Source organism: Charadrius vociferus, unplaced genomic scaffold (genome assembly GCF_000708025.1).
Source record: "Charadrius vociferus isolate BGI_N301 unplaced genomic scaffold, ASM70802v2 scaffold187, whole genome shotgun sequence".
Taxonomy (NCBI): domain Eukaryota; kingdom Metazoa; phylum Chordata; class Aves; order Charadriiformes; family Charadriidae; genus Charadrius; species Charadrius vociferus.
In genome coordinates, this window is record NW_009649180.1 from 1,870,235 (window position 1) to 1,885,186 (window position 14,952).

At 46.2% G+C, this 14,952-nt stretch overlaps 1 protein-coding gene across 1 annotated transcript in view; it reads left to right on the forward strand.

Annotated features, from left to right (window-relative positions):
* The window catches only part of LOC104289669, an 18,247-nt gene extending 3,552 nt beyond the window's left edge, over positions 1–14,695 (forward strand). The window contains exons 2-4 of the mRNA XM_009888656.1: positions 11,530–11,737; positions 12,865–13,085; positions 14,233–14,695. Of these exons, the coding sequence (XP_009886958.1) occupies positions 11,577–11,737; positions 12,865–13,085; positions 14,233–14,459 (609 nt within the window). The 5' untranslated portion in view covers positions 11,530–11,576 and the 3' untranslated portion in view covers positions 14,460–14,695. The remainder of the gene's footprint in view (positions 1–11,529; positions 11,738–12,864; positions 13,086–14,232) is intronic.
* Positions 14,696–14,952: the final 257 nt, after the last annotated feature.

A 14,952-nucleotide genomic window follows, 5' to 3' on the forward strand; every position in this document is an offset into this window, starting at 1 on the left:
CCCGCACCGGGACCCGGACCCCACCGCCAGGACCAGGACCCCACCGTCGGGACCCCCAGGGCCCACGCAGTGCTGCCCTTCAGAAGTAACTCTTACCGACTAATAAGCACCCGGTAATTTTCACGGGCGCCCAAAACCTTTGCCGAGTTTTCTTCGGTTTTGTTTTTTAGAAGGATGGAGGGGAAGCATCGCTCTGGCTGGAGAGGAGGAGTAACGCCTTTGGTTAACTCTAAGCCCTCAGCCAGGCTGACTGCACTTTCCAAACCAGTTTCCATTCTCGTAGAGGGTTTATTTCCTTTAAGAAGAGTATTTGAAGTGAAAGCAGTTGGGGAGAGAGCATGAAGAGCATGGACTCCTCCATCCAAGCCCTCTTTCAAAGCTCCCCCAGCTCCTGCGAGGGGCTCGGTCCTGGCTGTGGAAACGTCCCCTCTGTGAGACCCATATAACTGGAGGGTCAGTTTTCCCCTGGAGAACAGGCAGGAGAGATGCTGTCTGAGGTGACCACCACCACTAGCCCACCGCCCGGTCCAGCAGCTCGATGCAACAGGTTGCCAGTGCTCAGGCGTGTTGTCCCACCCGTGTCCGCCCCTCGTGCCTTCCTTTCTTCCTCAAAGCTGGAGGAGGGGGATGTTTGCACTGTCTTGGCTCTTTTGCTACTATGACTGGAGGAAGTGGGAAAGCGAAGAGAAACATATTTGGATAGAGAGAGAACAAAAGACTAAAAGAATCACCCTGCTTTTTACTTTGGCTGATTGCATTATGCCCTGGACTGGTTTGTTCAGCAGATTTTGCCAGTGGAGCAAAACCAGGCCAAACTGCAACGTGCGTATGACAAATGAGCCCCGTTACAGGCTTTTCTTATACAGAAGACCTGCATGGGAAAGGATACAGCATAGATCATCTGATGTATACACCCAGGTCAATACCAATTTAATTCATCCAGAACATTTCACATTTTTCTTCCATCCAACCAGCGCAGTTTCTTGCATATCAGTAACAGCTCCCTATAAGAGCCAGTCATGAGTATACTGTGTATTTTTAAATCCTTCAACATTGCTTTCTTCCGCCATCTTCTGGCAATATGAAAAAACACAGCGTTTCAGTAACAGCAGTGTTGCTGTGCTTGTCTAAGGCATGGGTTGTCAGTAAAGGCAGTGCGTAATCAGATCAGTTGGCATAATTGGAAAAAAAATACAGCCCCTCTTGCTTATTTGACAGCTTGCCTAATTCTTCCAGCTCTACCAGTTGATCTAGTAGCAGTGGCTCCGTGGTTATCCCAGGACAAAATGTCTGTAACAGCAAAGAAGAGTTGCATAACGTGTGAGGCCTTATAATTTTATAATAGGACTTCACTGAGCGTACCATAAATATTTTGAAGAGATGCCTTTTTGCCAGTTTTGCTCTCGGCTCTTCACAGCTCCTTGACAAAAGACATCTTTGTTTCCTATGCAACCACAGGAAGATCTTGTCCGAGAGGCACATAAAGCTTTTCCTTCTACTGCAGCAACTATTTCTCTCTGATCTCTCAGCGCAAACACCACAAATCATGCCAAAGCACCGTGCATTATTTGCTTAATTCTAAAGCAAAACATTTTCAGTATTTTGTTAAAAATGTATATAAGATTTAGATAAGATTAAAATATGGTTTCTGGGGTTTTTTTTCCCCTTTTCCTGCAGTCATACAGAGGTTCTTTGTAAATGACTACACGAGCCCCACTCTCCTGTCACAATAGCTTTTCCCACATAGTTTTGCTAAAAATATAAAAAATATGATAATTAAAAAAGCAAAAATCCAAAAGGAGAAAATGCCAGTACTTTTTCCTTAAAATAAACTCAAAATTCAAAGACAGTGAGAAAAAACTAGTCACAAAATTCCAGCCTGCAAAGAGAACATAAATAAAAGCTGTTCAAAGCTTTGTTCATTTTCACTAGCACCAGCAAAAATGAATGCTTGGGATGCCAGGCATTGGAGAGAAAGGATGTTAATGCTATTTATAGCTCATGGATGGCTCCCATTACCATTGTACCTGAGAAGCTCGAAATCCTTAATGTATTCCTGCTCACAGCAACTTTCTCAAGCAGAGGACAGCCTTCCCAGGGCTGTGCTGGAGGCACTGGGGTTTGCTTTGGGAAAATGGAGTGTTACATTTGCAGCCTGTTCCCAAACTGTCTATTACAAACCGCCTGCAGCAGGCACAGTCTCCAGCAAGGCTGCACCCCTCCCTGCTACCTGTGCTTGATGCACCCCTCCTGGGAGCCATGAGCCTGCTGCTTTGCTGGAGGCTCTTCCTCCCTCCCTCCATCACCCTACCGGCTTTGGCATCGATCTACAGTCCGCACAAAGCCCCAGCAGGAAACAGTGTCAGAAAAAACAAAAAAAAAAAAACAGCAAAAAACCTGACAAGGTAAAGGTGAAAAAAAAAAAACCTCCAAAAACTTGCTGGCACATAACAACCCTTACTTCTGCCCTGCCTGACCAACTGCAAGACTTGGGGGGCATCAACATGGTTTCTGCAGCGTGGACAGCACCGCTGGCTCCTCACACAGACAGCCCAGCAGCCACTGGCGGGGAAACTCCTTCCCACAAGCCAGCACATGGCAGGACAAGCTCTCCCAGTGACCTTGGGACTGGATGGCTTGCAGAGCAGCAAGTGTGTCCCCCCTGCCCTTGGCCCCTCATCCATCACAGCCCGGAGAGGTGGCTGCACGACCCACAGCCCCTGACTGGGCATCTCCCTGGCTGCTTGCACTCTGCTTTACCTGGTACCCCAGTACCAGGGAGGAGCAACAGGAAAACCACTCCCAGTTTTATTTCTTCAAATTCGAGGTAAGAAATTAGGAGCAAATATTCATCAGCCATATAATCAAAAGTTTGCAAGAGAAAGTAAACCCCAGTTCTAGGTCTTAGCATCTCCTCCTAGCTGTTTTCATGCACCTCATCAGTGGTCAATTCCTTTGACGCAAACTATCACCCTACTTAAAAGATAACTTATAAAAAAACAATCACAATTTTAAAGTCAGCAATTAAAAACTCTTTTTTAAAAAAAAATCTTGCTCTGCCCCAACAAAGCTGAGAGTGTCCCTTGAAAGCTCTGCGATTTGCCTGAAAAAACTTAAGTGCCAAAACAGATCTTCCATTGTAGAGTTTTGAAGTCTTTTTGCTCGATTCCACTGCAAAGAGTTTGTACAGCTTTGTCAACCTTAGAAAAAGGTGCCTTTCTCCTATGTACCCTTTCAAGCAAGGCAAGGCAAGGCAAGAACACTTCACTGCTTATGTTAAAAGCACAGGGAGAGACAGACAGCTCAAAGATACCACTGCCAAATGACTGAGGAATATCAAAACCCCTTTACTTGTGCCTTCAAATATTCTGAAATCTTGCAAGCTTGACAGCATTGTCAATTTTGTATTGACAGCAGCAGTCAGAGAAAAATCATTTGAGGAGTAAATCAAGGAGAAGAAAAAAAACCCCTTTAATCCACAGTCACACAAATCCATACTGCCTGCAGAAGGGCAAGAGCTTTGGAGCCCCTTTTAATAGCAATATATTAACATCCTTGTTTGTCGTTCCTGAAGCTTGCAAGGCATTTTTTCCCCCCGTCTTTCAGAGTCTGGACTCTTCAACATCATTTGTGTCAGACCTGCCCATAACTTACACCTATGGCCAGCCTGTGACACCGACGAGATCTCGGCGCAGCGCTGGCGGGGACAGCACTCACTGAACTGTTGTCAGTATGAAGGTCACTTTGTTTTTCTTGCTCTCGCTGGAGCTCCTCAGCCCTCGGGGCACGGGCTGCCCAAGGCGGCTTTCTGTCTCTGCTCCTCACAAGCCACAGCCTCTCTGCTCCATTACTGGCATTATGTAAGATTAAAGCGAAGTTTCTACTATTAGAAGCAGTTAGCTGCATGGTGACTGCGTGCTCGCCTGGTTACAGCATATAGCACAGCTATGGCTGCTGGCAGCAAGGCTTAAAACTGCAGCTATTTTAATTCAGGGAGAAGCACGAGTGTAGTCGAGGTTCGTCAAGAAAAACAGTAGTTTTGGGGTTTTTTAATTTCTAGCTGTGATACCCTGGACAGGAGTGCCCCTGAAGGGTATTAAAGGGGAAAGCATCACCCTAGGCTTGACAGATATTCACAGCCGAGCTGGAAATTATGGCAGGAGCCTGTGGAGGGCAGCGCTGCCTTGCTGGGGATGGTGCACTGAATTGCTCAGAGATGCCAGCTGCTAAGGTAATACTTCTTTTTTTTTTTTTTTTTTATCTCCTTTGAATCTGAAAGCTGCAGATGTAAAAGCTGTTGTCCTGCCACAGCCATGGCGTGTCACTGCAAGCGGGACTCCCTGTTTTTCCACCCGCAGCCCCCATTCTCCAAGCATCCTTTTCCGCAGCGTCAGCCCCGTGCCTGGGCAGCTGCCTCTTCCTCGGCTGCGTCGCTCTAAAAGGGGAGGCTTGGGGGAGGCAGGCTGGGGGGCTGGGGGCAGCACAGAGGTTCTCCCCCCTTGGGAAGATATGGTCTTGGGAAAATGCAGGCAGATCCATTACATTGCAAAAGAAAGGAAATGCTCTCCAGGAGCATTTCCATGAGCTAAGGATAACATCCTCTCTCCAAAAACCAGCAGGACACAGGTGAAGCTCCCACCACCAGCCTAAATCCTGCTGGCAGGACCACGAGAGCCTGGCTTGGCAAGCTCTGGCCCTCCTGGGGGTTTGCCTTGCCCAAGGACAACCATGGCTGTGTGACCTGGGATGGGGCTGCTGGAGGGAGCATTGTACGAGCGAGCACTGGGAGACCCCCTGGGGCTCCCCACCTCACTCAGGAGCCCACCTGAGCTGAGACGCTCAGGCTTCATCTCCACCTGTGCCACCTCACAGCTCTGCCCATGCCTGGCCATGCCACCGCCTTGACTTCCCGCTTCACCTGAGACCTGCCTCACCACCCTGGGCTCTCCTGGCCATCCCAACCCCTGGCTGGGGCTGGGGCTCACCTGCCCTGCCCTCTGACTGCTCCCGCTCCTCAAACAGCCTTGTGTGTCCCTGCCATCCCCAGGTGCTCGCAGCTGCCCTGGGGCAGTGGTAGGCTGTCCTGCCCTGCAGCAGCTCCTCCAGCCCCACCAGCAGCCCCGCCATGGGGGGGGGGACTCACGAAGGAAGGAGCCTTCTGCTCTCCAGCCCACCTCAGGCTCCTCGCAAGCAGAAGTTCGAACCTTCCAGCTCGGTTTGGCGGAGTCAGAGGGCCCCATCATAAATGTACAAGGCTGGTCGTGAACAGAGGCGTTGGGATGGAGAGAACAAGCAGCGAAGAGGTGTGAAGATTCAGATTTTCTCCCACCCAGTGAAACACGGCTGCGGCGTAGGGCGAGGAGCATCTGTGAGCCGAGCCGAGCTGAGGGGGCAGCCCTGGAGGAGGTGTGCAGGGCTGCTCCCGCTCCTTCCCGAGGCTGCGGTTAGAGAGGGCTGTGTTTTCCAGAGCCCTCGATCTGGCATCTTTCCCAGGTAGTAAATTCTCTTAAAAAACGAACCAAACAGAGCTTTAATTGTACATTCTGCTTTTCTCTTCACTCCAGAATAATGGCCATGGCATTAATACAGTGCTGCATTGAACACATACCCGCACTGAGGCCGAGGGACTGATTCTGCTTTCCATTATTCAGGGGCGCTGCCTCTGGTGAGGCAGAGCCGGGTTTAAACAGCGAGCAGGAGCAATGAACTTCTACTGTTCCCTGCTGTTTGAGTGTGGGCAAAATAAAAGGCCATAATATATGATGCAGTCAGCCAAGAAAGCAATATTGCTCTGCCATGTGCATGGTCTACACCGAGACGAGTCCAGGATCTCATTTCTAAATTCCCATAGGTGCCTCATTTAAACCATCAGCCATAACCTGCTTCTCATTTTCAATACCACTTGGTATTAGAGCTGCAGTGAACTGCTGGTGAGAGATTCTAATTCCTGCAAACAAGCCCCTGTAGGCTTGCAAGGAAAACAGAGAGTTCCCCTCTCGGTTGCCTGCTAAGTTCCCATCTGGCTGTTTTAACTTTGCTATTGCTTTTAAATGTGGCTGTTTCTGCACACGAGGCTTTCAGCTCTACCTCAAGAGACTCCTGGGTTCTCTTAGCATCGGATGCTGGCCAAAATGTAGAGACACAGATTGGGTCTTCTTAACAAAAAGGAAGATCAGATTTCACATTACAGTATCTGAAAGATTAATTCCACTTACATGATCATTTCCCTGTGAACCACACTTCTTTCCATCTGGATTTTTCCATCAGGAGGACAAAGAGCCGTAGTGTTAAGCACTACCTGAGAGAAAAGAGCAGGGAGGGTAAAAGATGAGTGCGGAGATGCTGGCCGAGAGGAAAGGGAAGAAGAAAACAGAGTAGACAGCAATTTCAAACGCATTGTCTCTCTGCCTTTTAATTTGTCATGTGAAATACATTCTGATCTCATGCTTGGGTATTTTGGACTATTTAGTTTGTTGGGTTTTGAATTAGGTAATTTAGGATACTTGGCTGCAGGAGCTTTCTCTATCATGTTATTGTTATCTAGTGTTTGTGTTATGGTAGTAGCCACAGGTCCAGCCAAAATCAGTGCCCTGCTGTGCCTGAGGCTATCAATGATCTCATGTAAGGCCCTGTTATTGAAAGACACCTGTCCCCACGCGGGCCACCACCATAACCACAGGCAGAGCTGTGGCAGCTAGGAAGGTGCTAGCAACAGGGACAGAGGACAGATGACTTGGGGCCCAAGTAATGCCCTGCCACGGGCTCCTTCTGGGACTTCAGACAGTCATTTAATCTCTCTGCAGTTCAGTTCAGTGTTTAGGAGACGAGGTAGCAACCATGGCAAAATGGCAGGAGGCTTTTCCCTGTTACAGAAGTGAAAATTAGGACGAAGTAAGTAAGTGGCTGCTCAGTTAGTCTGTGTTCATTTTTAGTTAAACAAAACATTTTTCCTCAACCAGGGAAAAGCCACTTCATCTTGTTTTAATATTTTAAAAGATTTTATGCAATGCTAAAGTAAAATTCTAAAACAAAACTAACTTTGAATAGAAAAATGCACATGGTCTTTTTTTTTTTTTTTTAAACAAAATGAACTATTTCAAATCTACAATATCGAACTGTTAGCTTTTGTCAGAACTTTGCTGAGTTTTCTTTCACTGGAATCTGCAAATGCAACACAAATCTGTTAAATGCTTTAGCCAATTCAAGTCAGTGGGGGTTGTGTGTTTTTTTTTCTTTTCTTTGCCAGAAAAATCATCAGTAGAAAATGGCAATTGTTTTCAGTGTAGAGAAAAAAAAAAAAAAGAAAATATAAAAAAAAGCCTTGCGGACTATAGTATTCAAGTGGCCGGACAGTATCAGGGAGATACAAAGCTCAACTAGGTTGTTGCAGACGAGGTCCTGGAACCACCGAGTCCCTCGGGAGCTGCACTCAGCCGCGCGCAGGGTGCGGAGCCACCCGCAGCCCCTCCTGGGCACTCCCCGCAGCCCGGCAATGCCGCTCCCATCGCCACCTGCAGCTTCTGCCCACCAGGGAAATCCAAGCCTCTGTGGCACCTAGAGAGGTGACGCAGGCTCCACTGCTCAGATGTGGAGCCAAGGAGGTCCCGGCCATTTGGGGTGCTCTGGGTGTTTGGGAGCTGATGCATAACGACAAAACAGTTTTAAAGCTTGTGCTGCCTTGTATTCTCCCATGGAAAGTAGGGAGATTATTACATCTGGACAACCCGTAACATCTCTATCCCATCTCAGATGTCTCCTATAGGTAGAAGAGTTTGGGGTTTTTGTTGCTGCTGTTTTGTTTCTAACCTTAAAAAAAAAAAAAAAAGGGAAAAAAAAAAAGAGAGACAGATAGAAAGAAACAATCTAATGAGAAGGTCTTTAGGTACTTCCAGGCTACAGTTTAAAAGAAAAGTAATCCTACCCAACTTGCATGGTCTAGACCTCTGCAGAAAACGTAACTGACCTTGTGAGTAGAAATTTTTTCCGCAATTACAGGGGCTCCTGCCGTCACTGGCTGTTTCAACTAGAGAAGCTTCTAGGAGCCACCCAGAGGGAGAAGCTTAGAGAAATGTAATCAGTGGCAGCACATTTGCTAGCTTTGCAGTACCTTAAAGTAGAAGGCGGGGGCAGGAGGGGGAACCCTCAGCAAAGTCCCTGGCCTTCAATTAAAAAATTCATATTACTTTCCTCATTAGTCCAATCACCTGGTATAGCTATTTCCAAGCTTACCCTGAAGGCCCCACAGAGCAACACAATTCCAAGGCCAGTGCAGTGCAGAACAGAGCGGTGTGCTTGGGAGGAGCTACGCTTCGTGTTGACACCAGGAGCTCACTTGTCTGGCATTAGTCATGTGAGGCAAACAATGTTGACGCGCGTTTTGGAAAGAGGATTGCTGTATGAAAGGGAGCTCTGTTGCACTGCAGCCAGTGAGGAGCTAAGGCTGGAGTCGCCTGCTAAGTTTCACCAGCACCAAAACAATTCAATTCTTGGAGGCCAAGAGAACTTCCTCAAAGTCAGGTCTTGAACGAGAGACCTCACAATATAATTTTCTCTGCTAATCGTCTCCATTACTCTAACTAGCTGACAGCTGGGGGTACTGCTGGATGAACAGCTGGACATGAGCTGACAATGTGCACTCACCGCCCAGAAAGCCAACTGTATCCTGGGCTGCACGAAAAGAAGCGTGGCCAGCAGGTCAAGGGAGGGGATTCTGCTCCTCTGCTCTAGTGAGACCCCACCTGGAGTACTGCGTCCAGCTCTGGAGCCCTCAACACAGGAAAGACACGGACCTGTTGGAGCAGGTCCAGAGAAGGGACGCAAAAATGATCAGAGGAATGGAACACCTCTCCTGTGATGACAGGCTGAGTGAGTTGGGGTTGTTCAGCCTGGAGAAGAGAAGGCTCCGGGGAGACCTATTGTGGCTTTTCAGTACTTAAAGGGGGCCTACAAGATGGGTGACAAACTTTTTAGCAGGGCCTGTTGCGATAGGACAAGGGGTAACGGTTTTAAACTAAATAAGGTAGATTTAGAATAGATGTAAGGAAGAAATTTTTTACAATGAGGGTGATGAAACCCTGGAACAGGTTTGCCAGAGGGGCGGTAGATGCCCCATCCTTGGAAACATTCAAGGTCAGGTTGGACGGGGCTTTCAGCAGTCTGACTGAGTTGAAGATGTCCCTGCTCATTGCAGGGGGGGTTGGACTAGATGACCTTTAAAGGTCCCTTCTAAGCCAAACTATTCTATGGTTCTATGATTCTATGACAGGCTGCAACAGAAGTTTAAAGCAGTGGGGGCTAGGACAACTGAAAGTTTAACATATATCTGCTGACCTCCACAACTTCAGCTTTTAAACATCTGCAGTGACTGAGAGTCATCCACGCTCCTTGAAAATGAGCCTGTGGTCTTATGAACCTCCTGATGTAGAACCTGTATTATCTTTTCCTTGATTTCCTTTTACTGCTTCAGCTTAATGTTCTGTATCAGTGAAAGTACAAACAGGTCATCATGACGATGCTGGCAGTAGCTCTTGAGCACAGTGCATGACTTTCTCAAGGCAGTAAAACTTGTAGGGCAAGGCACAATATCTTTTTTCTGTGCTTCATGCTAATCTGTGCTGGGATTGCACAACATACTCCTTTACCAAAGTTCTTGGTGTTACATGCCCTGAGAAATTTGTAGGGTTTTTATCCCTATATTCCTCTCTACTTCCCTGCAGTTCTTCTCCTTCATCACTAAAAGGAAAAACCAGTCAGCTTTTTTTCCATCTCTCCCATCACTTTTATTATGCTTTCCATATTTTGCTTATTAAGTAGTTACCCTAGGGAAACTTCCCTTTTATTGGAACATACAAAAAGCTGTAACTGTTCTTAACATTTGTGGGGAGGAGAAGGGAGAAGGGGGCAGGGGAAGCAAATTTAGGCTAAGGTCACAGATGTATGTGGTGTGTTCAATAATTTGCCTTGCATCATCTCTACTTCGCTTTCCATTAGCAGCAAGATATCCTCCCTTGCTTTCTGCTTACACCCCAAATCAGCCTACACTGTTACAAAGAACGTACCTGGATGTTTGGACGTAGTTGTTGTTGTTGTTTTAGGAGCAACATCCATCTGGCTGCTGCTGCTGCGGGGCAGGGGATGGACTAGATTATTTCCAAAGGTTCCATCTGCACTTGTTTTCTAGAATTGCTGAGCAAATAAACCCGAACTCTAGATTAAGGCATTCAGACATTACAGCGAAAGCTAATGCCACATCAGAATAAACACAGGCCACCCCACTTTGGGAAGAGGTCTAGTATGGCTCCCATGTTGATTATGGCTTTAATAACAACAAGCAACCAAACAAAGCTCATCAACGTTCTCTGGGGGTGAGAACAGCAATTCAGGATAATGAGATCCTGGCAGGAGAAATGCTCCTTAGGTCTCAGAGAAGGGATTGCTTGGATAACTTTGAACTTTTGCTCTCGACTGAGCTCTGTTTCAGGCTGGACTGAGCTTCCTGGGTCTAAACCAGTAAACAGCATTACAAAAGGGATGCCCATATCCCACCACATGATCTGTGAGGGAGCAAACCAGTCCTAGATGGGATTCTTAACAGGGAAACAGAGCCAGACCTTTCAGCTCCGTAATTTCCCAAATTTCAGATGCTCTTCTCTTCTTACATCCCAGGTAAGTACCCTACCCCTCAGATGAGAGAAACAGCCTCTCTCTGGAGGCAAATAGCTATCACGTTATTTATACAAAGTGGAACAGCTCCCAGAGGAGAGACTGAGACAGACAGACGCAAGTATACCAGTATAGCTGAGCGTTCAGGGGTATCCACCTGAGAGAGAGAAAAAAACTGGTTCAAATTCTCTACATTTCTATTTATATACGTACATACATATATATGGGTATATATGCATGTGAAAATTCTTTCATATGTGTACATGTGTGTATGTATATACATGTGCTTAAATACATCCCTATAAATGAGAGAAAATTGTACACACATTTTATATATGTATACACATACTCTATATGAATATGTCTTAGATACACATCCTAAGATTTCCAACTTGGCCCTAGAAGGTTAGTAAGTGTATGTCAGTCTAATAATTCATTCTTACAAAGACTTCCAGTTTTAACTAACAAGAATCAAGTGTGCACAAACACTTCGGTAACTCTCCAACACAAAGTACAGGAGCTTTCCTGTATACACTCATTAGTGCGATCGCAACAGAAATAATACCTGCACCTACAAGGTTCAGCCACTGCTGCATTCGGGTGGCATGGGATGTTCTTTTTCAACAGTGTTACTTGACAAGAAATTAAATCATATCGTCTTATGCTGCTGCTTTCTCAGGGGATGAATTACATGCCTGTAGAGTCCTACCACAGAGTCAGTCCTGCTCTCTGGATGCTTTTAGCAACACCTGCAGGCCCTGCCACACACCAGTTATAATAATGTACTGCTATTTGGAGGGTAATGAACAGGACTACTTTCTAGGGAATATTATTTCTGTATGAAAATTTTCTCTTAATTCATTTCAGAATAGCTGTCTCTGATACAGCCCTAGTGCGTGTGAGAGAGGAGCAAGATGCCTCACACCAGAGACTCTTCATCTCCGAGTAGCAGCGCAGGGAGCAGAGCTTCCTATGAAACACCAGCGCTATCAGACCTCCAGCGGCTCTTTTGGTTCAGAGGAGGCTCTGATAATCACGTGGACCAAGTCTGGCCAAATATTTACCTGGGAGATGCGTAAGAACACATGGTCCTATCGTCAAGCTGTTATTGGTCCCGAGGAGGAGGAGCAAGGGGTGGGTGGTACTCTGGGGAGCAGTTTCTGGGTCTGCAGGAGTGTTTTCGCGATACAGCCTTCCAAAACTGATACCATAAGTAGTTTGGATGTCATGGGAAACATGACATACAAAATGGTGACTTATTCATAGTGTGTCTGAGTTGGGTTTTCTTTATTCTGTGAACCACAGCGGATGTGGCAGGGTAACAATTATTTGTATTCTAGACAAAAGTCATTAAATAACACATCCCAAATTGGTGTCAAATCTGAGATGCGTTATCTGCCCTGGAAACTGTGCTCTAAGGCAGCAGACGAGCACTGTAGCCCTCACACTCAAATAGGAGTAGCAGGATCAAGAGCCAGATGGAGGATGACCCAAATGACTGATACAATAGGGATTTTGCCAGTCTGAATTTAAACTTTCTTTCAAAGATGGTAAAACTGAAAGCATCAAACAGGAATTTTCATGCAAATACCTTATTCTTGTGATCACTTCTCTTTATTCCCATTTCCTTCTATTTGGATTACTAGAGATTGCATAGATCATCAGCTCATTTTTCCCAACTCCTCCTCCTCATGACTACATCAGTTAAGGATCACAGTTTTGTGGAATAACTTCAGTCCCAGTTTATGGTGGGAAAGGGGTTGAACCTGGCTGGTGAGCGTGATGCAGCCGCTTCATGTCCAAACCAGGAACAAGGTGCTGCTGCATCTGTGTGGGTTCTCGCCGTTGTGACCCATGCACACTAGGAATGAGAGGTTAGCTCTAGAACTTGCTAAACAACTATTTAAAGGAAAATTTTGACCACTTTATGCAGTAAGCCATGTTCCCAGGGCTTAACTGCTGGGAGGCATTTGCCTAACTAACAGTATCCCACCAGCAAGTCTGCGCTCTTGCTGCTCTCCACAACCCCATATCACATTTTTTTGTGTGCAAAGCACTATGGGCTTCTTGAAATTTGCTACTCTCTAAGCAAGCTGCAGTTCCTGCATCCTTCCTTAGCGGGAGCAGGCACTAACTTTAAACCATGATATTTTAGCAGAACGTTAGGAGTGTTGCCAATAAGCCCTTCATGTCTTTCAACAGGTGGGCTGCTAGGAGCAAAACTACTCTTCAAAGCCTCAACATTACTCATATCCTTAATGCAGCAGATGGGCCATATAGCATCAACACAGGAGCCAAATATTACAAAGATCTGCAAATAGAGTACTACGGAGTAGAAGCATTTGATGATCCTTCCTTTGATTTAAGTATCTTCTTCTACGATGCTGCCAATTTCATAGGCAAAGCCTTAAACACTTCGGGAGGTAAGAGGGAGGCAAAGAGATGCTTTGGGAGGAAGTTTCAGTGTGAGCCAAATGGCTTCTCCTTGGAGTAATAGGCAGCCAGCAAAGCTCAGATTCCGCATACGGTTTGAGAAGGCACATGCAGAACTGCTGCGCAGAGGACTGGAGAAGGGCGCCTATGCCATGAGCTGCAGGGAAGGTGGCCATGGCCAAGTCCCCAGCAGCTGGGGAGGGCTGACTGCCCCAAACCCAGCGCGGTGGGAGGAAAGACCAACTCTCAGAGCAGAGCGAGAGGGAAGGGCAGAGGTTATGGCACTGCAGGTGCTCCCCTACAGGTCTATCCTGCGGGAATTGGCAGGATCCAAATGCCTCCAATGCACACCTTGCACCCGGTGGGGGCTGCAGCCCAGCGACCCTGCCCCGGGTACCACAGCCCTGCGATGATGCACTCAGCTTGGAGCACCGGCACTGCAGCGCTGCCTTAAATGCTTCACATGCTTAAGCGCTTCGCAGAATTGGAGCTTTATTCAGGCTGTCTATTAAGCTAGAAGAGCAGCAGAAGTTAATGAACTAAGTCAAAAACTACGAGCCTGACCCGCAGCCTGCCGAATTTTTGTCAGCAGCGTTTGGATTATGGCCTAGTTATCATAATTTCCATTTGTTCCAGAGTTTGCTCCGACTCTGACTGGCTGCGAGATCTGCTGCTTTCACTAGAGTGCTTTATTAAATCCCCAGTTATAGCTCACACTGGGCTGCTGAGATACAGTAAATTATGAGTCCATTTTTACAGGCAGACTATCCTACAGAGTTTATGGGACTTGTCAGTGATCAGTCAGGGCTGGGCCAAAATTTTCTGCCAAAACCGTGTTGGTCTTTTTCCACAGAAAACTATACTAATAAGTTTAGTCACAGAAAGCTGCTCCTTCCACAGAAAATTTGAACTATTTTAATCTGAGGCCTCAGTTAGATGCATGAGGTCAGTATGAAATGCCACCTTGCCTGAAATACATGGCACGATCTTATGCTAACTGTCCACGAAAACATGAGTATCCGCTAATCGTCACTGTTGTTTTCCCAACTTGTTTCTAGTAGTTTTTGTCCTCCCTGTGTCCCTCTTGCTTTAGAAGTGCTGAAGCCCACTCACCTTGCTGTGCCTCTTCTTTTGCAGGTAAGGTGTTTGTTCATTGTGCCATGGGGGTGAGCCGCTCTGCGTCCCTAGTGCTCGCCTTTTTAATGATCCATGAAAACATGACACTCGTGGATGCTCTGAAAACAGTGAGCGCTCACAGAGACATCTGCCCAAATTCAGGGTTCCTCAACCAGCTCCGGGACTTGGACATTAAATTAAATAAAGAGAGGAAAGGAACCAGAGGATGTCCTACTAAAGAGTTGTAAGAGAGTATTGCTGGAAGAGAGAAGACAAAATGTTATTTGAGTTTCCTATTATCTCTTTTAAATGAATTGCATTTGTAAACTAAGGACACAAGTTTATGATACACCATATGAGTGTTATTACTAAAAGTAGATTTTACCTGATTTTTCCATTTTGCAAAGCCCTCCTAGATTATATGTACGATTGGTTGTATATTGTATCCTTCACTCTCCACCTTAAAACATTGCTCTCTGCTGGTAAAAAGAAGAAAAAAAAAAAAAAAAGATATCAGGTTCCACTTCAGAAATAGCTGTGTTTCAGCAACTAGTGAAGCTCATATCACTTTATGAAGTGTTAGGCTATTTGAGGTGAAAGATGGCATATTATTTATGCTACAATAATGCTTAGAAGTTTTCTTATGAATCAGCCCCCCACCCCTTTGCTTCCCGTATCTAAAATGGTTTGTATTTTGAGACTTGAATCTGGCACTGGTTAGTTCTTGCTTTTACAATTGGT